This window comes from Corvus moneduloides, chromosome 34 (assembly GCF_009650955.1).
Source record: "Corvus moneduloides isolate bCorMon1 chromosome 34, bCorMon1.pri, whole genome shotgun sequence".
NCBI classification, from domain to species: Eukaryota; Metazoa; Chordata; class Aves; order Passeriformes; family Corvidae; genus Corvus; species Corvus moneduloides.
In genome coordinates this window covers 192,902-218,113 of record NC_045509.1, presented here as the reverse complement: position 1 = coordinate 218,113, position 25,212 = coordinate 192,902, and the positions used below count along the sequence as shown (strand labels likewise).

The following is a 25,212-nucleotide window of genomic DNA, read 5'->3' as shown; positions in this document are numbered from 1 at the left end:
CCCTGGGCCGTGTTATATAGGAGACCACCCCCCGGTGCTGGAGGAGGGAGGACACCGCGTGGGACAGGGAGGCATTTTTGGGGTGAAACCCCTGAAATCCGGGGCTCTGCATGGCTGCGGGGCGTTCCCGGGCCCTGGCAGTGGCAGGATGGCTTTCGCCAGCCTCCTGGAGCACGTGGGGGGCATGGGGCGCTTCCAGGTGGTCTCGGTGCTGCTCCTGTCCCTGCCCGTGTTCATGATGGCCAGCCACAACCTCCTGCAGAACTTCACCGCCGCCGCCAGCGACCACTGGTGCCGCCTGCGCCCGGAGGCCAACGCCACCGGCCTCGACCCGGAGGCCCTGCTGAGGGTCTGGGTCCCCCGTGGGGAGCGGTGCCAGCGCTTCGTGACACCCCAGTGGTGGCTTTTGGAGGCCAATGGTTCGGCACCCAACAGCTCTGGGCCGGAGACGGAGCCGTGTGGCGATGGTTGGACCTACGACCGCAGCGTCTTCGTCAGCACCATCATCACTGAGGTGGGGCGGTGGTGGGGGGCTTTGGGGGGGGCTGGTGGGCTTTTCACCCAATCCCATGGGCGGGTCCCACCTGGAGGCACCGATGAAGGGTCTGCTGCCAACACAACGTTGACCTCTCCCAACTGGAGCATCTTCCCTGCTCAGCCTTTGCAGAGACGCTCAATGCTGGGAAGCCCCAGGAGGGGAAGAGAGGGATGGGGAGTTGGTGGCCATCAACAAGGGGGTCACAAGGGGGTCTCAAGGGGGTCTCAAGACACTTGGATGGACCTTCCGACCATGGCGATGCTGGGAAGGGTGGCCAAGCATTCAGTGTCACCTTTCCATTGGCCGTTTATTGACCTTACCGGCCACCACGGGCGGTGTTGGGGTTCAGGAGGCCAGAGGGGACCCCCCTCACCCCAGTCTCTGTCCCACCCCGTGTCCTCGTCCCTGGGCAGTGGGACCTGGTGTGCAGCTCCCGGGGGCTCAAGCAGTTGGCGCAGTCGCTCTACATGGCCGGAGTCCTGGCGGGCGGCATCGTCTTCGGGGGGCTCTCGGACAGGTGAGGGGGGGCTCCTGCAGCGAGGTGGGGTGGGGTGGCACTGGGGGGGTCGTCTCACCCTCTCTGCCTCCTCTTCCCTCCCTCCTCTTCCTCTTTCTCCTCCTCACCCTTTTCCTCACCCTTTTCCTCCTCTTCACCCCCTCTTCCTTCCCCTGCCCCTTCTTCATCCTTCTTGTCTCCTCCTCCTCCTCTCTGTTTTCTCCTCTCCTTTTACTCTTCCTCCTCCTCTTCCTTCTCCTCTTCCTCCTCCTCGCCCCCATTTCTTCCTCCTCACCCCCTGCTGCTCCTCCTCCTCCCGCCCAGGTTCGGCCGCCGCTCGGTGCTCATCTGGTGCCACCTGCAGATGGCCACCATGGGCACCTGCTCGTCCTTCGCGCCCACCTTCACCGTGTACTGCCTGTTCCGCTTCCTGACGGGCATGGCCTTCTCAGGCATCGTCCTCAACAGCGTCTCCCTGTGTACGTGACCCCTGGGCCCGGTGCCTGCCCTGGTGGGCTCCACGTCCCCCCTCAACCTGTGGGAACCATCCCAGTGGTGTCCGTGTCCCCTGGGCACTGTCCTGGTGGTCTCTGTGTCCCCCCCCCCAGTACCTGCCCTGGGCTCCATGTCCCCCAGGCCCCATCCTGGTGGTCTCCCTGTTCCCCTGGGCTACCTGTCGGCACCATCCTGGTGGTCTCCCTGTCCCCGGGGTACCCATGGGCACTCCTGGGTGGTCTCCACATGCCGTGTCCTGCAGCGCTGGAGTGGATGCCGACGCAGGTGCGGGCGCTGGTGGGCACCTTCATGGGCTACTGCTACACTGTCGGGCAGTTCCTCCTGGCCGGCATCGCCTTCGCCGTCCCCGACTGGCGCCAGCTGCAGCTCGCAGTGTCCCTGCCCTTCTTCGTCTTCTTCCTCTACTCTTGGTGAGGAGGAGGAGGAAGGGGGAGGGATGGAGGGATGGATGGATGGATGGAGGGATAGTTGGATGGTTGGATGGAGGGAGGGATGGTTGGATGGAGGGAGGGAGGGATGGATGGATGGATGGATGGTTGGATGGAGGGATGGATGGATGGATGGAGGGATGGATGGATGGTTGGATGGATGGTGGGACGTTGGGATGGAAGCAGAGATGGGCAGGTGGCGGTAGGGATGGTGGGATGGATGGACAGTTGGAGTTATGGGTTGATGGAAGGACAGTGGGACGGACGGAATGATGGAGGGTGGAAGGAAAGGTGGACAAAGAGAAGGTCCCGGAATGGTTGGAAGGAGCAGTGGCCAGAGGGATGGGGGGACACTGCCGGTTGGGTGGAGGTGGGACAATGACGATCCCTGGGCTCCTGCCCTGACCCCTCCTGCGCAGGTGGCTGACGGAGTCGGCGCGGTGGCTCGTCATGGTGGGGAAGTCCCACCAGGCCCTGCGGGAGCTCCAGAAGGTGGCCAGGATCAACGGGAAGAAGGAGGAAGGGGACAAGCTCGACATAGAAGTAAAAGGCTCCATCTGGGTCCCCCAGCGCGTCCCTGGGGGGTTTTATAGGGGTCCCTTAAACGTCCACCCCATGGACAACTGTCCATCCCTGGCCATTTTATCCATCATCCCCTTAAGCATCCTGTCCCTCCATCCATTCGTCTTCATCATCTCAGTCACCTCCATCATCTCCATCTCCATCAATCCCATACATCCCTTCCACCCATCCACGAATCCACCACCTCCATCCCACCATCCACCCATGATCCTCCTCCCCCTCTTCCACTCATCCTGCCCAGACCTTCCCCGGGACAAGAGGGACCCCAGTGCCCCACCCCCATCCCAGAGCCCCCCCTGTCCCTCCAGACCCTGAAGTCCCACATGGAGAAGGAGATGACATCATCGAGGACCCGCCACACCGTGGTTGACCTGGTCCGGACGCCGGTCGTGCGCCGCATCTCCTTCTGCCTCTGCTTCGTGTGGTACGGCCAGCGGTGGAGGACACCAGTGGGTGGTCGTCCATCCATCCCAAGTCCTTGACCCCCCCATGCCACCCCACCCCTCCCCACAGGTGACGTTTTCACCCCCTCTCCCCCCTCGCGGCCCAGGTTCTCCACCAGCTTCGCCTACTATGGGCTGGCCATGGACCTGCAGAACTTTGACTTTGACATCTACGTGATCCAGCTGATCTTCGGCGCCGTGGACATCCCGGCCAAGCTGGTGTCCATCCTCACCATCACCTACGTGGGGCGCCGCTTCACTCAGGCTGTCGCCCTCATCCTGGCCGGCTTGGCCATCCTGGCCAACATCTTGGTGCCACGAGGTGAGGCCGGGGGTGGTGGCAGTGGTGTCCCCTCATCTCCAACCTCCCTGGGAGGGCCCAGATGAGCTCAAGCCATCAACGGGGCTCCCAGGTTGGGTCATGTTGGCTTTTTTTGGGGGATTTGCCCCAAATCCTGGTGTTTGGGGTCTTTTCTTCTCAAGTGAACTCAGCCCAAGTGTCCCGTTGTCCCCACAGACCTTCGGACACTCCGGACAGCCCTGGCCGTCTTCGGGAAGGGTTGTTTGGCCGCGTCCTTCAACTGCGTCTTCCTCTACACGGGCGAGCTCTACCCCACCGTGATCCGGTAAGGAGGGGGCAGGGCCGGGGTGGCCGTGACAGGGTGGTCCCTCAGGTGCCCTCAGGTGCCCTCAGGTGCCCTCAGGATCTCTGGGTGTCCCACAGGCAGACGGGCATGGGCTTGGCCAACACCATGGCGCGGCTGGGCAGCATCATGGCCCCCCTGGTGAAGATGGCGGGCGAGCTCTTCCCGGCGCTGCCGTTCATCATCTACGGCGCCGCGCCCGTGGTGTCGGGGCTGGTGGCCACCTTCCTGCCCGAGACACGGAACATGGCCCTGCCCGAGACCGTGGAGGAGGTGGAGGGAAGGTGGGGTTGGAGGGGATGAGGGGTGAGGGGTGAGGGGATGGATGGATGGTGGGAAGGGATGGAGGCAGAGAACGGTTGGTTGTACATGGGGGTGGAGAGATGGATGGAGGGATGGGATGGGATGGGATGGGATGGGATGAAGGATGGAGGGATGGGATGGGATGGGATGGGATGAAGGATGGAGGGATGGATGGAGTGATGGGATGGACGAATGGACCAGCACCATGAAAACCCCCCCGTTCCCTCCAAACCCCCCTCATCCCTCCCTCCCTGCCAGGACACAATCCCAGAAGGACGAAGCCCAACATCTCCAGGTCCCGCTCCAGCCCACCCAGTCCAGCAACTCCACAGGGCCCCGTTAGTGCCACCCCCCACTGGGGGACCCCCGAGCCCCCCAGCCCTCGGTGCTCCTGCTGGATGAAGGAGCAGGATTTGGGGATGGAGGGGGTCCAACCCCCCCCAAAGAGCAAAGGGACAACAGTGACCACGGGGGGACCCGGGTGCCCCCTCCCTGCAGAGTGGGGGGGACGGTGGGGCCCCCCAAAATCGCCGCGTCAAGGACGGTTCGGCCGTGCTGGAATAAAAAACAATAAAAGCAAAACTCGTGTGAAACGCGGCCGGCGGGGGTGGGGGTGGGGGTTGTTTTCCCACGGCCGCGGGGGGTCCCGCGCAGCCGGACCCGTCCCACCCCGAAGGAAAATACGGGAGCCAGCGGGACACCGCGGCCTCGGCACCGCGGGCCCCCCTCGCCGGCCCCTCCCCACCCCGGCCGGAGCTGCCGGGGATGGACAAGCACAGGAGAGAGTGCGGGAAGGATCGGGGATCCCAAGGACCCAGAGATCCCAAGGACCCCCATACCCAGTTCCCAGACATCCCAAAGACCCGGGATCCCAAGGACCAAGGACTCCGGTGCCTGGAAGTCCAGGGATCCAGGATCCCAGGGATCCAGACGACCCAGGCATCCCAAGGATCCCGACATTCTGAGGACGCAGGGATGCCACGGACCCAGATGTCCCAGAAGTCCCAAGGACCCACGGATCCCGAGGATCCACGTGTCCGGACGCCCAGCCCACGCCATTCCCTCCTCTCCCCTGACCCGGCCGGTGACATTCCGGGTGTCCGGCTCCCCCTGTCACCCCCAACCCCCCCATCCTGCCCACGCTCCGCTGCTCCCGCCGCCCTCCTGCCCGGGGTCCAAGGGGCTCCCAGGGATCCGGTTCAGGGCCCCCGGGACTTTGCCTCATCAGTGATCCAGCACAGAGGGGCAGAACGGGCCGGAGGGGGCCGGGGGTCCCCATCTGCCGGGGTCTGGGGTCTTCCAGGGCGAGGAAGAGGATGGAGAGGGTGGGATGGAGGGGGAGCCGCTGGGTGTCCCCGGGTGGGCCCGGCGTGGTCGGCACCGGCATTTCCGCCCCGGGATCGTCTCCACCGACCCATGGCGGGATCCGCAGTCAAACGTTAACCGGGACCGGGGGTGGCCTTAAATAGGAGCAGGGCCAGGCCGGGGACAGGGCAGGGCCATGGGCAGCCGCGGGGCTGGGGGGTGGTAGCGGCTGGCAAAGGGCTCCGGGCAGCGGGATCTGGTGCTGGGAGAGGCCGGGAGGTACCGGGAACGACGGACAGGTGAGTGATCAATAGACAGATCGATGGGTCAGTCATGGAGAGCCCAGTGAGGTCAGGAGAGAGATCGAAGCTCGGTAGATGGATCGATAGAGAGAAGGGCTGATCAATAGAGAGATTATAGGCCAAGAGATTGATCAATAGAGAGATCAGAATAAATAAACCACCAGAGGGATTAAAGGTCAATAAATCAATCAAGAGAGCAATTAAAGGTCAATAAATCAATCAATAGGAATATTACAGGCCAAGAGACTGATGAATAGAGAGGTTAAGATCAATACATTGATCAATAGAATATAAATCAATAACTGGATCAATAGACTGATCGATGGAGAAGGAGATTATTACTCTGGTGGATCATGGTTCAATAAATTCATCAATAGAAAAATAGAGACTGATTGGTTGATCGATTAATTGACTGGAGATCAATTCATTGGTAATAGAGATACACAGATGAACAGATGGATCAATAGATCCATCTAGATCAATAGATTGATCGATTGAGCCATCAATAGGTTAATAGATCAATCAATAGATCAATAGATCAATAGATCAATAACAGAAACTTATGGATCAATAAACTAATACATAAAGAGATCTTGGACTGATTATGATAAAAACATTATAGATAAGAGGGGTCTAGTGATCAATAATTTATTGATAAAGAAAGAATTTGCTGGACTGATCAGCAGGGGGACCAATAGATTGATCAATAGGTTTATTATCAGCGGATAATCCATTTATTGATAGGGTAAGGATCAATACATGGGCAGAGACAGGAGTGGGCAGCGGAGAAATCCATTGATCCATCGATTGATCGATTGACCGAGGGGTGAAGGAGGGGCCGGGGGGCGGGGGCGGGGCTGAGGGACGGCCGGAGGGACAGAGGGACGGCCGGAGGGACAGAGGGACGGCCGGAGAGCCCGGACAGTCCCGAGAGTCCGAGCCGGAGCCTGGGAGCGGCCGAGGGGGGAGGAGGAGGAGGAGGAGGAGGAGGAGGAGGAGGAGGAGGAGGGGAGCAGGTGGGGATCGATTGATCACCGGGGATCTGGGGGATTGCTGGGACAGGGGGAGAGAAGGTTGACTGATTGATTGATTGATTGATTTACTGGGGGGAGCTGAGAGCAAGAAATAATCAATGATTGACTGATCAATGGAGTGACAGGGTGATAGGTGGATTGATCAATAGATAATAGATCAATATATTGGTAGATCAGAGAGGCTGACAGATTGATAGACTGATCTATCAATAGACACCTCAATAGATCAATAGAGATTGGTAGATTGGTAGGCAGATTGATCAATGAGACTGATAGATCAATTGACCGAGAGATGGGTGAATCCATCGATGTATTGATCTATTTGGCAGACCAATAAATTGATTGATTGATTGAGCAATCAATAGGTGATCAATAGAGGGTCTTTGATGCTGTTTTCAATGTATTCCATGGCCGATCCGGGTCTCCCTCCGCTGTCCTTGGTCATCTCTTGGTCATTCCGTGGTCATCCCTCCACTGACCACTCAAATCACCCTCGACCTCTCCTGAGCCATCCCTCGGCCCATCCCTGGATCCCGCCCTCCCCCCTCTACTGACCCTGGTCCATCCCCTGACCACCCTTCGGCCATTCCTTGACCACCCCGCTCCGTCCCTCAGCCTTTCCTCCTCCTCCTCCCACTCGCAGCTGACCTGGGCCCCGTCCAGCTCCGGCCCCGCTCCGGCCATGTCCTTCGTGGAGCTGCTGGCCCGCCTGGGCGGGATGGGCCGCTTCCAGGTGACCTACGTGGCCGCGCTGGCCATCCCGCTGCTCATGCTGGCCAGCCACAACCTCCTGCAGAACTTCACCGCCGGCGTCCCCGAGCACCACTGCCGGCCCCGGCCCGTGGCCAACGCCACCCTCGCCGATGTCCCCCTCGTCGTGTCCATCCCCTCGGACGGCCACCGCCGGCCCCAGCGCTGCCGCCGCTTCGTGGAGCCCCAGTGGCACCTCTTGGACGTCAACGGCTCGGCCAACGCCGTGGCCAACGGCACGGCCACCGAGGCGGCCACCGAGCCGTGCCACGACGGCTGGACCTACCTGGACGGCATCTTCACCGACACCATCGTCACCGAGGTGAGGCGGGGGTGACCCCCCAGACCGTCCCCCGGGTGGGGGGGCCCCGGTGTCCCTGCGGTGACCCCCGCGGTGTCCCTGCGGTGACCCCCGCGGTGACCCCCGCGGTGACCCCGGTGTCCCCTCCCGGTGGCAGTGGGACCTGGTGTGTGAGTCCAAGAAGCTGAGGCAGGTGGCCCAGTCCATCTACATGGCCGGGATCCTGCTGGGCTCCGGGCTCTTCGGGGTCCTCTCTGACAAGTGCGTGCTGCCGCCGGCGCTGGACTGGGAGGAACTGGGAGGAACTGGGAAGGGGGAGAGGGGTGGCGTGCCCTCTGCTGCCTCTGGCCCCTGCTGTCCCAGTGTCCCCAGGGTGGGTCTGTCCCAGCTCGGGTTGTCCCCCTCTGTTCCCACGTCACTCCCAGTGTTCCCAGTGCCCATATTCTTCACCCCAGTGTTCCCAGCGCCCGTGGCCCTGTCCCAGTGACCCCAGCACCCCGTGTCTCCCAAACCAGCACTCCCAGTGCTCCCAGTGCCATGTCCCCCATCCCAGCACTCCCAGTGCTCCCAGCACCCCGTGTCTCCCATCCCAGCACTCCCAGCACCCCCTGTCCCCCATCCCAGTGCTCCCAGTGCTCCCAGTGCCATGTCCCCGCAGGTTCGGGCGCCGGGCGCTGCTCACCTGGTGTTACCTGCAGCTGGGGGCGACGGGGGTGGGCACGGCCGCCGCCCCCTCCCTCCTCGTCTACTGCCTGTGCCGCTTCCTCACCGGGCTGGCCATGGCCGGGGTGTCCCTCAACTCCGCCTCCCTGTGTGAGCCGCCCCCCCGGGCACCCCCATCCCACGGGAGGGACCCCCAGGAGGGAGGGGACCCCCATGCCAGGGAGGGACCCACACATCCACCCCCAAACCCACTGACCCATGGGGGGTCCTGGCCCCAACCCCACTGACCCCACCCCACTGACCCCATCCCACTGACCCATCCCACTGACCCATCCCACTGACCCCACCCCACTGACCCCACCCCACTGACCCATCCCACTGACCCCATCCCACTGACCCCACCCCACTGACCCCACCCCACTGACCCCATCCCACTGACCCAACCCAACCCCACCCCACTGACCCCACCCCACTGACCCCATCCCACTGACCCAACCCAACCCCACCCCACTGACCCCACCCCACTGACCCCATCCCACTGACCCAACCCAACCCCACCCCACTGACCCCATCCCACTGACCCCATCCCACTGACCCCATCCCACTGACCCAACCCAACCCCACCCCACTGACCCCACCCCACTGACCCCATCCCACTGACCCAACCCAACCCCACCCCACTGACCCCACCCCACTGACCCCATCCCACTGACCCAACCCAACCCCATCCCACTGACCCCATCCCACTGACCCAACCCCACCCCACTGACCCCATCCCACTGACCCCATCCCACTGACCCCATCCCACTGACCCAACCCAACCCCACCCCACTGACCCCACCGCGCTGACCCCATCCCACTGACCCCATTCCACTGACCCAACCCCACCCCACTGACCCCATCCCACTGACCCAACCCCACCCCACTGACCCACACGAGGAACCCAACCCCCAAGCCCCCCGCTGCCCCTGGCACGGCCCCCGACCCCGCGGTTGTGCCGCAGGCATGGAGTGGATCCCGACGGGGGCGCGGGCCGTGGTCGGGACCATCAATGGCTACTGCTACACCCTGGGCCAGTTCGTGCTGGCGGCCGCGGCCTTCGCGCTCCCGCGCTGGCGGCAGCTCCAGCTCGTCGTGTCCCTGCCCTTCTTCATCTTCTTCTTCTACTCCTGGTACGGGACCCTCAGCGCCCACCCCTGCCCTGGGTTTGGGGGGGAAAAAAAGGGATATCGGGGCTGTGGGGTCTTTAAAGGGTGGGAGAGACCCCCCTCGAGTGCCGGGGTTGCCCCCGACCTTGCCCCGACCCCTCTGTCCGGGGTCCCCTGGGGTGGAGGGGGGCGCAGGGACCCCCAGATCCCAGAGCCTCCCCCGACACCTCGGTCCGGGACCCTTTGGGGGCGGTGGGAGGTGGGGGGTTCGGGACCCCCGAGCCCACCCCGGCCGTCCCCAGGCTGTACGTGGAGTCGGCGCGCTGGCAAGTGACCTCGGGGCGAGCGGACCTGGCCCTGAGGGGGCTCCGCAAGGTCGCGCGGGTCAACGGCCGCAAGGAGGAGGGGGACAAGCTCAGCGAGGAGGTGGGGGGGGGGGCTGGGGACCTCCCAGACCCCTCTGAACCCCCAAATTCCCTTGATCTGCCCCTAAATCCCCCCCAGTTCCCCGGCAGCTTCCCCTGTACCCCTGACCCGCCCCGATCGTGGCAGGTCCCCCAAATCCTCCCCCGTTCTCCCATCGATCCCCCCAGATCCCCTCTGTCAGATCGTGATTCCCCCCCGCCGCCAGACCCCCCGGATCCCCCCCCAGACCCCTCGGATCCCCCCCAAACCCCTCGGATCTCCCCCAGACCCCTCGGATCCCCCCCAAACCCCTCGGATCCCCCCCCCAGACCCCTCGGATCCCCCCCCAAACCCCCCGGATCCCCCCCCAGACCCCTCGGATCCCCCCCAAACCCCTCGGATCCCCCCCCCAGACCCCCCGGATCCCCTCCAAACCCCCCGGATCCCCTCCAGACCCCTCGGATCCCCCCCAGACCCCTCAGATCCCCTCCAGACCCCTCAGATCCCCTCCAAACCCCTCAGATCCCCTCCAGACCCCTCGGATCCCCCCCAGACCCCTCAGATCCCCTCCAGACCCCTCAGATCCCCTCCAGACCCCTCGGCTCCCCCCCAGACCCCCCGGATCCCTCCCAAACCCCTCGGATCCCCCCCAAACCCCCCGGATCCCCCCCCAGACCCCTCGGACCCCCCGGACCCCCCGGATCCCCCCCAAACCCTTCGGTTCCCCCCTAGACCCATTGGAACTCCCCCCAGACCCCCCGGATCCCCCCCCCAAACCCCTCGGATCCCCCCCAAACCCCCCGGCTCCCCCTCCCCAGACCCCTCGGACCCCCCTCGCCCCCTCCCCGCCCCGGCTCCCGGGGGTCCCGCAGATCCCGGGGGTCTCCCGCAGGCGCTGCGGGCTCTGGTGCGCCGGGAGCCGCCGCTGCCGGGCGGGGCCGTGGCCGCGCTTGTCCGGACCCCCGGCATGAGGACGGTGTCGTGCGGGGTCTCCTTCGTCTGGTGCGTCCCGGCAGAGAACACCTTTTCTTGGGAAAAAACACCTTTTTTGGGGAAAAACACTATTTGGGGGGAAGACCCCACATTTCGGGGAAGAAAACCATCAATTTTTGGGCAAAAATCCCCGATTTTTGGGGCAAAGAAACACCTTCTGAGGGAAAAAACCCCCTACGTTTTGGGGCAAAGCTCCATCTTTTGGGGGAAACCCCTTCACACTTTGGGAAAAAACCCCTACCTTTTGGGGGAAAAAAGCCCCACTATTTTGGGAAAAAAACCACCTTTGGTGTAAAATCCAGCATATTTTGGGGTGAAAAAAAGCCACTTTCTGGGACAAGTCCACAACTTTTGGGGCAAAAAAATCATTTCTTGAGACCAACTCCCATCTTTTGGGGCAAAACTCATCTTTTGGGGTCCCCACCCCCCCATTTCCGGTGGTTTTGGCGCTGATTTGTTGGGTTTTGGCGCAGGTTCTCCACCAGCTTCGCCTACTACGGGCTGGCCATGGACCTGCAGGGCTTCGGCTTCAACGTGTACCTGAGCCAGCTGGTGTTCGGCGCCGTGGACATCCCGGCCAAGCTCCTGTCCGTGCTGGTCATCTCCTGCTTCGGCCGGCGCGCGGCCCAGGGCGGCTCCCTGGCGCTCGCCGGCCTCTGCATCCTGGCCAACATCTTCGTGCCCAGCGGTGGGAGCGGCCGCAGGGAGGGGGGAGGGACGGAGGAGAATGGGGTGGAGGATGATGAAGGACCTTGGGTGGGATGAAGGGGCATTGGGGGGATGGTCGGGGGGGGTGAAGGGTCCTCGGGGGGACGCAGGGTCACCGTGGGGGTGAAGGACGGCTGGTGGCCGGGCACTGAGGAGCCTCCGGGCCGGGGCTGACCTGTCCGGCCGGCCCCCAGAGCTGGCGACGCTGCGCATGGCCCTCGCCGTGGTCGGGAAGGGCGCCTTGGCCGCCTCCTTCAACTGCGCCTACATCTTCTCCGGGGAGCTCTTCCCCACCGTCATCAGGTGGGTGGGGTCAGCACAGCCCCGGCCCCCCCGCCCGTCCGTCTGTCCGGTCACCGTCCGTGTGCCAACCCAGCCACCAAGGCAGCAACCCAACCCTCCACGAGCCCAACCGAGTCACCCATCAGCCCAACCACCGCTCAGTCCGGCCACCCACTGACCCAACCACTCACCAACCACCACGGCTCCACCAACCCCACCGCCGAGCACGCCAGGCCCCCATCCATCATCCCTCCATCCCTCTATCCCTCTGCTAACCCAACCACTGATCACCCCATCCCTCCATCCCTCATCCATCCCCCATCCATCCCCCTATCAATCCCTCCATCAATCCCCCATCCATCCATCCCTCATCCATCCCTCCATCCATCCCTCCATCCCCCCATCCCTCATCCATTCCCCATCCATCCTTCCCCATCCTTCCATCCCTCCCCCATCCCTCCGTCCATCCCTCCATCCCTCCCCCATCCCCCCATCCCTCCATCCCTCATCCATCCCTCCATCCCTCCATCCCTCCCCCATCCCCCCATCCCTCCATCCCTCATCCATCCCTCCATCCCTCCCCCATCCCCCCATCCCTCCATCCCTCATCCATCCCTCCATCCCCCCATCCCTCCCCCATCCCCCCATCCCTCCCCCATCCCCCCATCCCTCCCTCCCTCCCTCCCCCGTCCCTCCCTCCGCCCACCGCGTGGCTCTCCCGGCACAGGCAGACGGGGATGGGCCTGGGGGGCACCATGGCCCGCGTGGGGGGGATGGTGGCCCCCCTGGTGCGCATGGCGGCCGACGTGACCCCGGTGCTGCCCCTGGTCATCTACGGGGCCGCGCCCATCGTCTCGGCCATCGCCACCGGCTTCCTGCCCGAGACCCGCAACGCGCCCCTGCCCGAGACCATCAAGGACGTCGAGAGGCGGTGAGGACCCCCCGGGACCCCCCGGGACCCCCCGGGACCCCCCAGCCCTTCCCGGGGGGAATCTCCCCGTGTCGGGGTGGGACTGGTGCTTGGAGGAACCCGGGAGCTCTGGGGCCAGGAAGGGATGGAGGTTTGGGGTTGGGATGGAGATTTTGGGGTTAGGATGGAGGTTTTGGGGTTGGGTTGGAGGTTTTGGGTTGGGATGGAGGTTTTGGGATGGAGGTTTTGGGGTTGGGATGGAGATTTTGGGGTTAGGATGGAGGTTTTGGGGTTGGGATGGAGGTTTTGGGTTGGAGGTTGAAGGTTCCGGGATTGGGAAGGATTAAAATTTTGGGAAGGGCTGGGAGGTTTGGGGAGCGACTCGAAGGTTTTGGGGTCTCTCCAGGGCGGGTCACCTCGAGGACGACGATGTCGCCGTCCCCCTGAGCAGCACCAAGAGCAAGGACGGCGCCTGAGGGGGAGTTTGGGACCCCCCGGGGGGATTTTGGGGCCGGGCCCCCGTTGGGGTCCCCTGGACCCTCCCCCCCGGGGTTATTTATTGAATCCCAATAAAACCTCACGGGAATTTCGGGATCCGGCACCGCCTGCGGCCGTTCCGGGGGGGGCCGAGGGGTCTGGGGGTGTCCCCCCCCCCGAAGGGGGCTCAGACATCCGGGAATCCCCCCCGGAGCTCGTTAACGAGGATTAATTGGAATTCCCGGAGCTCGTTGGCCTTTGCCCCAGTTCGGGTGATTTGGCTGCAAAATAAATCTGGGAACGGGATTAATTCGCGTTTCCAGGCGGGGAAAAAAAACCCCAAATGGGGCAGATTTTACCCCAAAAAGAGGGCGGCACAACCTCAGGGTCAGCTCTTGGAGAAGCCACATCCCAATCCCAAACCTGGGATTTTTTTACCCCAAATCCAGGCACCCATCGGCCCCCAAACCCTCCATTTTTGCCCCAAATCCACATTGTGCTCTCAAATCCTCACTTTTGCTCCAAAATCCGTTTTTAGCCCCAAGATCCTCAATTTTTGCCCCCAAATCCCACACTTTTTTACCCCAAATTTGCCCCCAAACCTCATTTTTGCCCCAAATTTCCCACTTCTCCCCAAACTTCCCATTTTCCCCCAAAAAACCCCACACTACTCCGTTTTTTGCCATTTTTATTACGAAAAATGAGCCGTTTTGGTGTCGTTTTGCTCTTTCCTGGATAAGACACAACTGTGAAGCTTCGCTGAGGGGAATTTGGGATAAATCCCCCGTTTTGGGACATTTCCATGTCCCCACCCCCATCAGGGCACGGAAACGGGGGGAAAAAAGCCCATTTTGAACCAAAACGCCGTCGATTCCCCCCAAAATCGTGCTTGGGACGGGGAGGAGAGAAACCACCGGGATGAGCCTCAGATCCAGAATTCTGGGGGGGGATTTTCGGGATTTGAGTCAATTTTGAGCATTTTTGGCAAATTTTCCAGTCATTTTGGCCAGTTCTGGGGTATTTCGGTCATTTTTGGGTCATTTCCATGATTTTTTGGGGTTCTTTCGTTCGTGTTTTGGTTACTTTTTGGAATATTTGGATTTTTATTCTGGGGGATGCTTTCATCACTTGGGGGTTGTTCGGTCATTTTAGGGCCATTTCAGTCATTTTGGGGTTATTTTGGTCAAGCTTGGGGCTATTGGAGTCCTTTGGGAGTTATTTTGGGGGTATTTTAGTGCTTTTAGGGCTATTTTGGTCTCTCTCTGTTATTTTAACACTTTTGGACTGTTTCAGTCATTTTGGGGTTATTTTAATAATTTGAGGGGGTCTTTTGGTCATTTTGGGGGCTATTTGGTCACTTTTGGGGCTATTCCAACATTATTTCAGTAAACTTGGGGCTACTTTGGTACTTTTGGGGCTATTTTAGTCATTTCCTGCATTATTTCAGTCATTTCGGGGCCGTTTTGGTCGAACTTTGGGCTATTTCGGTACCCTTGGGATGATTTCAGTTTTTGCATTATTTTGGCTGGTTCTGGGGTCATTTTGGCTGGTTTTGGGGTCATTTTCGCCGTTTTTGTGGCAGTTTCGGGGCCCATCCCGGGGGCTCCTCTCGGGGGGATCCGGGGGGGTTTGGGGGCGTGTGGGGGGAGGGGCAGTCGGAGGTAGGTGCTTTAAAGTCCATTTATTTTTGTGTTTTTTAGAAAAACAGGCACATTCAGTCCACGGGAGCCGGGGAGGGGGCGGAATTTGGGACTGGGGGGATTTGGGGGATTCCGGGGAGTCCCCCCAGCCCCACACCCGCGGCCTCTCCCTCTCCCCCCTCCCCCAGCGGCATTTTGGGGGCAAAAGGGGCTTTTTCCCCCCCCCAAAATCCCAACCTCAACCCCTCCCCCACCCTCCCGAACCCCAAACCCAACCCTGGGGGGAGGAGGGGGGGGAGCCAGGGGAAAACCCCAAAACTGGGGGGTTTTGCCCCGTTCTGAGCCAGCGGGGGAGGGGCGGGGGGGAATCCCCAAATCCGGGGATTTTGCCCCATTCGGTGGCGGCCGGAGGGGGTGGGGGAGGGGTAAGGCCTCGTGGGGGTGGGGGAGGGGCTGGGAGCATCCTTTGGGGGGGTGGGGGCGTGATAAAAATGGGGGAAAAGGGAACAAAAATCGAAGCAGGAAAAATCTCCCCTCCAAAAACGGAAGAAAAAGCCCCAAAACTGCCCCGGAATTCCCAAAAAAAAAAGGGGGAAAAGGGAGAGTTTGGCACCCGCGGCGCCGGGAGGGGGAGTGGGTGAGTTTTGGGGTGAAATCCTGGGAACTTGGGGGGTGGAAGGGATGAAAATCACCCCAAAAATCACCGGGGGGAGTGGGGGGAGGGGAGAAAGGGCCCTGAAATCCTGGAATCAACGGAATCCACCCAAAAATGGAGGGAGGGGAAGAAAAAGGGAAAAAAGGACCCAAAATAAAGAAAAGGGAGGAAAAAAGAGGTGAAATGAAGGGAATGGAAGAGATTAAAAAAAAAAAACACCCCAGGATAAATAAAGGAGATAAAAAAAATAAGGAAGGAAAGGGAAATAGAAGGAAAAAAGAAAAAAAGGGGAAAAAAGAAAAAAAAGAGAAAATAAAAAAGGAAAAAAGAAAATTAAAAAAAAAGAAAAAAGAGCAAAAATAAAAGAGAGAGAAGAGGAAATTAAAAACAAGGGAAAAGATCCCAAAAAACAAGAAAATAGAAGAAAAGGAGAAAAGAGCAAAAAAGGGAAACAAAACAAAGCAAAAAAAGAGGAAAATGAAAGAAAAAAGTAAAGGATAAAAGGGAATTAAAACAGAACCAAAAAAGGAAGAAAATGAAAGAAAAAAGAAGAAAATTAAAGGGCAAAAAGAACCAAAAGAGAAAAGAAGGCAAAAAAGGGAAATAAAAAGGACCCCCAAAAAATGAAAATAAAGGAAATAAAAGGGAAAAAAAAGAAAAAAAAGAAGGTAAAGGAGGGAAAATGACCCAAAAAAACTGGGAAAAAAAGGCAAAGGCCCCAAAGCTGAGGGGGTGAGGATGAGGAGGGGATGGGGATGAGGAGGAGGAGGAGGAAGAGCAGGATCAGGAGCTGTTCTGGTTCTGGTAAATCGACGCCTTCTCCTTGAGCAGGTCCAGGCAGAGGTGGCAGCTCCAGCTCCCTGCGGAAAACCGGGATCAGCCTTCGGCCTCACCCCCCTCAGCCCCCCGGGAGGACAATTAACCACGGGGGCTAACGAGGGGGGAGGGGGAAGAGTGAGAGCAGGAGGAAGAGGAGGAGAAAAGAAGAGGAAAAAAAGAATAAAGAGGAGAAATAAGAGGGAGGAAGAGGAGGGAGAATTCAGGAATTCAGGGAGGAAAATGAAGAAAAGATGAGGAAGATGAGGACGGAGGATGAGGAGGGAGAGGAGGAAGAAAAGGAGGAGGAAGAGGAGGAGAAAAGAAGAGGAAAAAGATAAATAAAGAGGAGAAATAAGAGGGAGGAAGAGGAGGGAGAATTCAAGAATTCAGGGAGGAAAATGAGGAAGGAAAGATGAGGAAGATGATGAGGAAGAGGAGGGAGAGGAGGAAGAAAAGGAGGAGGAAGAGGAGGAGAAAAGAAGAGGAAAAAGAGAATAAAGAGGAGAAATAAGAGGGAGGAAGAGGAGGGAGAATTCAGGGATTAGGGTGGAAATTCAGGAATTCAGGAAGGAAAATGAGGAAGAAAAGACGAGGAAGATGAGGAGGGAGGAAGAGGAGGGAGAGGAGGAAGAAAAGGAGGAGGAAGAGGAAGACAAAGGAGCAAGAGGAGGATTTGGGAGCAGGAACCCCTCCCCACAGCCCAGAAGGAAACCTGGGAAGAGCCAGGCCAAGGAACCGCAGGGTTTCCCACTCCCGGGGAGGTTTCGGGGGGATCCCGAGGGCCGGGAAGGGCCGGACTCACCCTCGGGGGGCTCGGACATGGGCGGGGTCAGGCAGTACATGTGGTACCCGCGGTCGCAGTCGTCACAGAACAGCAGCTGGTCCTGGGCCGGGCAGATTCCAATCGCTCCGCTCCCAGAATTCCCGCTTTTCCCCCCAAAAAGCCTCTCCCGTGTCCCACAGGTCGCTAAAGGATTTTACCCTCCCCAAAAGTTCCCTCCCCCGGTGTCCCAAAGGCTCTGGAAAGGCAAAAGTTGCCTGCAGGTTATCGAAATCCAGAAGTTTTTCCCCAAAAAAGCCTTTCCGGGGTCTTATGGACTCCTAAACCCTGAAGGTTTCTCCCCCAAAAACCCCTCCAGTGGGAATTCTGCGGCATTCCCAGGTGGTTTTTGGGCATTCCAAAGTAATTTTTGGGTGTTCCCAGGTCATTTGGGGCATTCCTGGGTCACTGCTGGGGATTCCTGGTGGATTCCGGGGCATTCCCTGATAATTGTGGGGCATTTCCAGGTAACTTTGGGGCATTCCCAGGAAACTTTGGGGCACTCCCAGGTAACTTTGGGGCACTCCCAGGAAACTTTGGGGCACTCCCAGGAAACTTTGGGGCATTCCCAGGTAACTTTGGGGCATTCCCAGGTAACTTTGGGGCATTCCCAGGAAACTTCGGGGCACTCCCAGGTAACTTTGGGGCACTCCCAGGCAACTTTGGGGCATTCCCAGGTAACTTTGGGGCATTCCCAGGTAACTTTGGGGCATTCCCAGGAAACTTTGGGGCACTCCCAGGTAACTTTGGGGCACTCACGTCGTTCTCGGAGGTGCCGCAGATGTTGCAGCACTTGCACTCGATGCACTGCCAGCGGTACGTCTTCACCGCAGCCATCATCACCGGCGTGAACTGCAGGCACGACGGGTGACCTGGGGACAGCAGGGACACCTCAGGGACAGCGGGGACACCCCGGGGACACCTCAGGGACACTCCAGGGACACCCCAGGACACCTCAAGGACAGCGGGGACACCTCAGGGACACCTCAGGGACACCCCAGGGACACCCTGGGGACACCCCAGGGACAGCGGGGACACCTCAGGGACACCCCAGGGACACCCCAGGACACCTCAAGGACAGCGGGGACACCCCAGGACACCCCAGGGACACCCCAGGGACACCTCAGGGACACCCCGGGGACATCCCAGGGACACTCCAGGGACACCCCAGGCCACATCTTCGCCGTGGCAGTGCTGGATCAACGCTCGGATCCATGGTCCCAAATGTCCCCCCCGACCCCAGCCCCAGCCCCGGCCACTCCACGCCTCCCCCACGTCCGGCCCGGGTCCGGCTCCCTGCGGGCCGCGGGAGCCCCGGGATGGCCCCGGCTGTCCCTCACCGGAGCGGCCGCAGTCGGAGCAGGACACGAGCTCCTCGGGCTGCCCGGTTTTCTTGTTGATCTTGGAGTCTCCCAGGCAGAAGTCGCAGTAATTGTTGGGAAGGGCCAATCCGTCGGGACCCTTCTTGGCTGGAAAAGCGGAGCGGGACACCGGGATCAGGGCACAGGGACGGAATTCCCCCCACGGAGCGGCTCCCGAGCCGGGGCAGCTCCGGGACACCTCGGGCTGGGGTGTTGGTCATTCCCAGGGCTTTCCCGGGGGGCAATTCCGGGGTTTTTCCTTACATTTCTGCTCCTCGGAGCGCTGGGAGACGGGAGTGGGGGGCTGGGAATCGTCCTTGTCGTCCCCCTCCTCCTCGGCCAGGTGGGAGTGGGCGTAGTGGTAACTCAGCCCCGGCCGGTTCTTGTAGCGCTTCCCGCAAACTGCCGAGAAAAAATGGGAAAAATCCCAGTTGGACCCCAGCAGAGGAGGGAAAAATCCCAAATCCCGAAGCCTCCGGCGCCACCCCGACCGCAGCTCCGGGCTGGGAGAGCAGGAGGTGCTCCCTGCTGACCCCGAACCGGCTGGAATCGGGTCCAACGACCCGGAATTCCTGAGGAATCCCAGGTGAATTCCCCAGGATCCCGAAGGAATTCCAGGCTACCGACCTGGGATCCCGAAGGAATTCCAGGTGAAAGCCCCAGGATGGATCCAATGGCAAAATCCCCAGGAAGATATTGGGGAGAAGAAATCCTCACCCCAAAAAATCCCATCCCGAGGTAAAAACCAAGGAAGGGGAAACTCGGGAATTCTGGGCTTCCAAGGAGGGATTTGGCAGCGGCCATGGATCCATCCCGGCTCCTCCAAAGGCCCAAAATCCATTGGTTCTCCCATTTCCCACCCCAAAACTGGGGAGGTTTCTCCCTCAATCCAGCACCTTGTGGATCAGGGAATCGGCTCCAGTTCCCCATCGCTGCTTTTCCAGGGATTTTTTGGGTTCTTCCTTATTCAAGGACACCCCAAAATCCCTTTCCAGCCCCATTTCAGCGTGGGAAGGACGAGCACAGATCCGGCTCCCTCCCAGCACAAGGAATCGGGATAAAATCCCCCAAAAAACGGTGCCGGAGGGGGAATTCCGGGGCTCGGTGGAGAGGCTTCCCAACGTGTTTTCCCTGTGTTTTTCCATTAATTGGGAAAAAGCCGCTTTGGGATGAAATTTCCCGAGTTTGGAGCTTTTCCAGAACAACACAGAAGTTTCTGGATCCACTGGGATCCCCCCGGACCGTGGAGAAATCAGGGAAAAAGCAGCTGGATCAGGGAAAATGGGGCTGAACTTCCACAGGGAGGCCGACTCCAGCAGCCCGCGCTGGTTTTTTGGGATAAAAACCACGGGAATTGCCCCGGCATCTGAGGGGTTTTTGGGGAAAACGCTCGGGATCGGAGCAGCACCGAGGAAAAACGGCCCCGAGAGCCGCAATTCCAACGGGATTCCCACGAAATTCCCGCTTCCCTCCCAGTCCACGGGGCTCCAAAGTGACCTTTTTCCCCCCAAAACCTCCAGGACCATCTCCAAGCGCGGCTCCGGATTCCTCCTCCCGAGGCGAGGAACAGGAGCCTCGGGAACATCCCGAACTCCCCATCCCGCCTGCGGCCGATCCCGATTTTTTGGGGCTTTTTTAGGTAAAAACCCCGCGGACTTGGAGCGGGAAAACAACACCGGGGAGCTTTAAAGGCAGCAGAATCCCGGGATTCGGGAGCCAGGGGTAGATTTGGGTGGAAGCTCCGTGTTTTTCCCACTGCTGGCTCCACGGGGGGGGTTAATCTTTGTTTTCCCGGCCTCATTCCCTGCTGGAAAAGGGTCAGGGGGCCGGAGCGGGGCCGGCGCTGACGTCGCTCCCGTGGCCTTTGGCTTCTCCCTCCCCTCCTCCCGCCGATCCCGGGGCTCCGCAGGGGGATTTTTTTTGGGGTGGGAAAACCCCACGGAAAAAAAAAAAAGGAAAAAAGGAGGAAAAGCAGGAAAAACGAGCAGAGAGAGAGCGGAACTACCTCGGTCGGGAGGTTTCAAGGAATGCTTTTGTTTGTAACTGTCTGAAACACAGAAAGAGAAGTCGTGAGAGGACACAGACACACGGAAAACCAGGAAAAAAGGGCAGGAAAAACACAACCTCAGGGAGCCAGGGGGAGAATTAGTGCTGGGAAGTGGCAGGACAGGAGGAAGAAGAGAGAAAAAGGAGCTAGCGAAGCTTTTCCATCCCGTTATCCCGCTGAATCCTGGGCTGGGGGGGCCTGGCCTGGGCATGGAATCCCTGCTCCCAGGGTTCTGTTGGATTTCACGGCTCCCAGCTCCTTGAGGGGCTTTAAGGAGGGCTGGGAATGAGTCCCAGGGACACGGATCCGACTGGAAAACCACTGGGATGAGGGGGAGGGGCCTTCCCAGCCTCTGGGGGCTGTTTGGGAAGTTTATCCTCGTTTTCATCCTTCCATCCTCCGTCCTATCCTGATTTTCACACCTCCAGCGCTTGTGCCACCCTGGGCCCCGGGGCCGTTTCCCGGCGTTCCCGGCGGGACAACTCCGGCCCCCTCCGCGGGAGGAAGGCGAGAGCCCGGCCCTGCCCTCCCCGGCCGTGGGGATCTCCTGCCCGGGCTGGAATCCCCCGATCCCGGCGGTGCCGCGCCCGGAACGGCCCCGGCACTCACTGTCGCAGGCGTAGGGCTTGTCCCGGTCCTCCAGGATGGCCGCGTCCAGCTTCTTCCGAGCCCCTCCGACGCCTTTTCCCTGCGGAAAAGTCGGGATTTAGGGAAAAGTCGGGAGCTGAGAGGGCACGGAAGGGACACGGCCGGGGCGGGAGCGATCCAAGAGTGCCACGCGCTGGGAACGGCCGAGGGACAGCAGATCCTCGGGAATTCGGGAGAAACGAGGGATTCTCGGCGCAAATCCCAGCTTTCCTCCCTGTGGGGTCGCCCCGGGAGTGGAATTCCCAGGAATTCACTCACCTTGGCCTTGCCCTTCCCCCTCCTCTTGGGCGTGTCCTCCTCGTAGTCCTCGTCATCCAAATCGTCCAGGAAATCGTCCGGCTCCAGGATCCGCTGGGAACGAGGAGAGGGGTTACTGCAGGAAAATCAATCCCAGGGAAGAACAACGGGAAAAACGGGAAAAACAGGAGGGGTCGCAGCTGAATCCATCCCAAAGGAGGCACAGAAAGGTTCTTGTGGATGGACGGGAATTCAGGATGTTTTATCCCCCAAAAAAACGTCGTGGAAGGGCCTGATCTGGTGGGAAAACGCTTGGAGGAGGAGGAGTTTTGGAAAAGGCAAAAGGAAAGGAGGCTGGGAAAAGGTTTCCATGCTCAAAAATGCTGTGGAAAAGCCTCAGAAGGGGAAAAATACGGAATACTGGGAAAATGACCCCAAAACTCCCCTTTCCCTGAATTTCTGGGCTGGAATTTCCCTCCCCCTGAATTGCAGGGCCAGAACCTCCCTCCCACTGAATTCTGGGACCAGGAACTCTCTCTCCCTAAACTCTGGGATCAGAAACTCTACTCTTCCCAAATTTCCTTCCTTCCCTTTTTTTTTTTTTTTTAACCTGGAACTCCCTTTTCCTAAATTTCTTCTCAGGCCAAAAAATTCCCCAATTTTGGCTCCAGAACCTCCTTCCCACGAACCCCAGGGCCGGATTCCCCCTTTCCCCCTCCCACCAAACCCATCCCAAGCCCTAAAATCCACGTCTGGAGCGGGAGAAGGGGCTGGAAAATCTGAGTTCGTGGCACGAAATTCCCGGTTCCCGGCAGGAATTCCCGGTTCCCATCCCGGAATTCCCAGCAGCACCTTCCGTGCGCGGCTGTTGGTGACCGGGAACTCTCCCAGGCTGTCGTCGTCCATCCTGGGGTCCGGCAGGGAACGTTTTTCCAGAGGATCTGTCCTCAGCAGCGCTTCCAGGCTGCTCCCGTCCTGGGAGATCAGCCCCTCCTTCTTCAGCGTCTGCTCCGTGTCTGGGGAAAAACAGGGAAAAAACGGGAAAAATGAGGGTGGGTGCTGGATCCTGGCGGATCCGGGGCGGAATTCCCAGAAATCCAGCAGGGAATGGGTGGAATTACCGGGTTTGATGGAAGGGAAGGAGAGCCGGGGGTCCTCCGGGGGGTGGGCGCGGCGTTTCTTGCGCCAGCGCCGCGCCGGGTACGAGTAGAGCTGCCCGGCCGCCAAACCTGCGGAAAAATCCCGGGAAACTCCCCAAAATCGGGCCAGGGGGTGACAGAACTCCTCGGAATCATCCGAGGCTGTGATAAAACACTCCAAACGTTCCCAAGGAGGGGACAGAACAGCCCAGAGCGACCCCGGCCCCTTCCCCTCCCCAGCGCTTCCCCACTGTCTCCACGGTGCTCTCCTGCCGCTTCCCGGCTGCTCTCCCAATGTTCTCCCGTGGTTTCCCAACCGTTATTCCATCATTTCCCCACCATTTCCTGTCCTTCTCCCATTGTTTCCCTCCCCTTCTCCCATCATTTCCCCACTGCTCTCCCACTTTCCCATTGCTCCCCCGGCATTTCCCCGCTGCTCCCCCGGCGTTCCCGCCTCGTTCCCGGCGTTCCCGCCTCATTCCCGGCGCTCCGGCCGTACCGGGCCCGCGGTGCCGTTTCTCCATCCAGATGTAGCAGTTGCTCTGGGCCACCCCGGTCTGGGAGTCCAGGAAGGGCAGGCGGACGCTGCGCTCGGCGCAGAGCCGGGCGTTGTAGCTGTGGCACTGCTCCATGGCGTCCCGGTAGTACTGCTCGCCCAGCCTGGGAAGGGCACGGATCAGCCCGGGAAGGGCAGGGATGGCACCGGGAATGGGGAGCCCAGCAGGGGTCATGGCCCAGCACTGGGACCGGGGGAATGGGGGAATGAGGAGCCCAACAAGGATCGCGGCCGGGAGGTGTCAGGGATACAACTGGAGGCTGCCAGGGATGAAATGCTGGAGAATACCAGGGATACAACTGGAAAGCCTCAGGAATACAAGTGGAGAACAGCAGGAACAAACCCGGAGGTCCTCAGGGATAGAACCAGAGAATGTCAGGGATAAAACTGGAGACGTTCAGGGGTCCAACTGGAGAACAGCGGGGACAAAGCCCGAGATTCCCAGGGGTAGAACCGAGAACATCAGGAGCAAAACCGGAGAATACCAGGGATACAGGCGGAGATTGTGAGGGGTAAAAGGCACAGCAACTTCCTGCTCCGCCAAGGACACTCCCACGGGGTGTGCAGGGAAGGGCAGGGACGGAAGAGACGGAGCACAGGGATGGACGAGGATGGAGAGGGAGGTACAGGGACACAGAGGGGAGCACAAGGATGGACGAGGATGGAGAGGGAGGTACAGGGACACAGAGGGGAGCACAGGGATACAGAGGGGAGCACAAGGATGGACGAGGATGGAGAGGGAGGTACAGGATACAGAGGGAAGCACAGGGATGACTCCCCTCAACTCGGCCTCTGCAGGACCCTCTCGCTGGGATGCACAGGGAAGTAGCGCAGCAATGTCCAGGGAAGGACAGGGGACGCACAGGGATGTACCGGGACATTCGGGGATGTCCAGGGATGTTTCGGGATATTCGGGGATGTCCAGGGATGTATCGGGACATTCGGGGATGCATGGGGATGCACAGGGATGTGCTGGGATGACTCCCCCGTCCTTGGCCTCTCCAGGACGCTCGCCCACGGGAGTTTAGGGATATATAATGAGGCACAGGGAGATGCACGGATACAATACCGGGAATTTTAACGCTTTACAGGGATGACCCCCGCCCCCCTTGCCCTCTCCAGGACCCTCTCAGGGCCAGACTGGGGGACCCTGCCGGGCCCTCGGGACCCTCCCAGGCTCCCCTCCCGCTCAGATCCCTGAGGCCCTCCCGGTGCTGGGGGGGATTCTGGGGTGCCCTTAACCCCCCCCCCCAGCAAAGTTCACCCCGAACAATGCGCGCGTGTCGCTCCCCCCCCCCCTTCCTGCCCACTTGGTCCCGCCCGGCGCGCGGGGGTAAGGGGGGGGGGCCCGCTTCCCGCGCCCGGCCGGGCCGCACCATTCCCGCGTCGCGGGGGGGTGAAGGGGGGGACCCGCACTCACAGCTTGACCACATTCTGAACCACCGCCGCCATCTTGGCTCCGCCGCCAGGGCGCCGCGGGGCGCGTGCGCGGAGGGAGGGGCGGGAGGGGCGGGGAGAGGGAGGAGAAGGAGGAGAGAGAGAGGGACGGAGGGAGGAGGAGGAGCGGGGAGAGAGGGGGCCGGAGAGAGGGAGGGTCGGGAAAAGGGGAGGCGGAGGGAGAGAGAGGAGAGGAGGGAGGGGCGGGGGGAGTGAGGGATCGCGGAGTCCTCCCGGCCGCTGGGCGGCGCCGTGCGCGCGCGCGCGGGGAAAAGGCGGGAAAACGGGGAGTGGGGGGGGCGAAGGCCTGAGGGGAGAAATGGAGGGAAAAGGATCTGAGGGGAAAAATGGAAGGAAAAAGGGGAAATCGGAGAGAAAGAGGCAGATGAGGGTACGGGGAGAAAGGGACAGGATGGGGATGAAGGGGAGAGGCAGGGTGGGGGATACGGGGGGAGAAAAAGGGGGAGATGGAGGGGGGAGACTGAGGGGGAAAATGATGGGAGAATGAGTGATGAGATGGGGGACAAAATGGGAGGAGATCAAGGGGGGAGGGTAAGGGGGAAATGAAGGGAAAGTGGGGAGTCATCCACCCCAAGGAGGAAAATTACAGAAGGGAAAAAGGAGG

General features: G+C 60.4%; 3 protein-coding genes across 4 annotated transcripts; 2 read left to right on the top strand and 1 right to left on the bottom strand.

Annotated features, from left to right (window-relative positions):
• Nucleotides 1–76: 76 nt before the first annotated feature.
• On the top strand, nucleotides 77–4,293 carry SLC22A6 (solute carrier family 22 member 6). The gene is made up of 10 exons (XM_032094809.1): nucleotides 77–514; nucleotides 952–1,055; nucleotides 1,359–1,513; nucleotides 1,792–1,960; nucleotides 2,398–2,521; nucleotides 2,869–2,984; nucleotides 3,111–3,325; nucleotides 3,521–3,629; nucleotides 3,728–3,931; nucleotides 4,209–4,293. The coding sequence occupies exons 1-10, from the start codon at nucleotides 149–151 to the stop codon at nucleotides 4,291–4,293; spliced, it is 1,647 nt and encodes a 548-aa protein (XP_031950700.1). The 5' UTR covers nucleotides 77–148.
• A 2,873-nt stretch (nucleotides 4,294–7,166) lies between these two features.
• LOC116437256 (solute carrier family 22 member 6-like) lies at nucleotides 7,167–14,599 on the top strand. Its single transcript, XM_032094893.1, has 10 exons — nucleotides 7,167–7,663; nucleotides 7,800–7,903; nucleotides 8,301–8,455; nucleotides 9,309–9,477; nucleotides 9,756–9,879; nucleotides 10,751–10,860; nucleotides 11,325–11,539; nucleotides 11,754–11,862; nucleotides 12,569–12,772; nucleotides 13,158–14,599. Exons 1-10 carry the CDS (start codon nucleotides 7,274–7,276, stop codon nucleotides 13,225–13,227), a joined length of 1,650 nt encoding a protein of 549 aa, XP_031950784.1. The 5' UTR covers nucleotides 7,167–7,273; the 3' UTR covers nucleotides 13,228–14,599.
• A 1,636-nt stretch (nucleotides 14,600–16,235) lies between these two features.
• Nucleotides 16,236–24,652, bottom strand: DPF2 (double PHD fingers 2). 2 transcript variants are annotated; one of them, XM_032094915.1, is made up of 12 exons: nucleotides 24,571–24,652; nucleotides 23,094–23,254; nucleotides 22,577–22,684; nucleotides 22,308–22,471; nucleotides 21,477–21,569; nucleotides 21,180–21,258; nucleotides 20,529–20,570; nucleotides 18,788–18,925; nucleotides 18,503–18,631; nucleotides 17,922–18,034; nucleotides 17,145–17,226; nucleotides 16,236–16,383 (listed from the first exon to the last, which is right to left on the bottom strand). In XM_032094915.1, exons 1-12 carry the CDS (start codon nucleotides 24,600–24,602, stop codon nucleotides 16,307–16,309), a joined length of 1,218 nt encoding a protein of 405 aa, XP_031950806.1. In that variant the 5' UTR covers nucleotides 24,603–24,652; the 3' UTR covers nucleotides 16,236–16,306. The 2 variants fall into 2 exon arrangements, with proteins under 2 accessions (XP_031950806.1, XP_031950807.1); XM_032094916.1 differs by lacking the exon at nucleotides 20,529–20,570.
• Nucleotides 24,653–25,212: the final 560 nt, after the last annotated feature.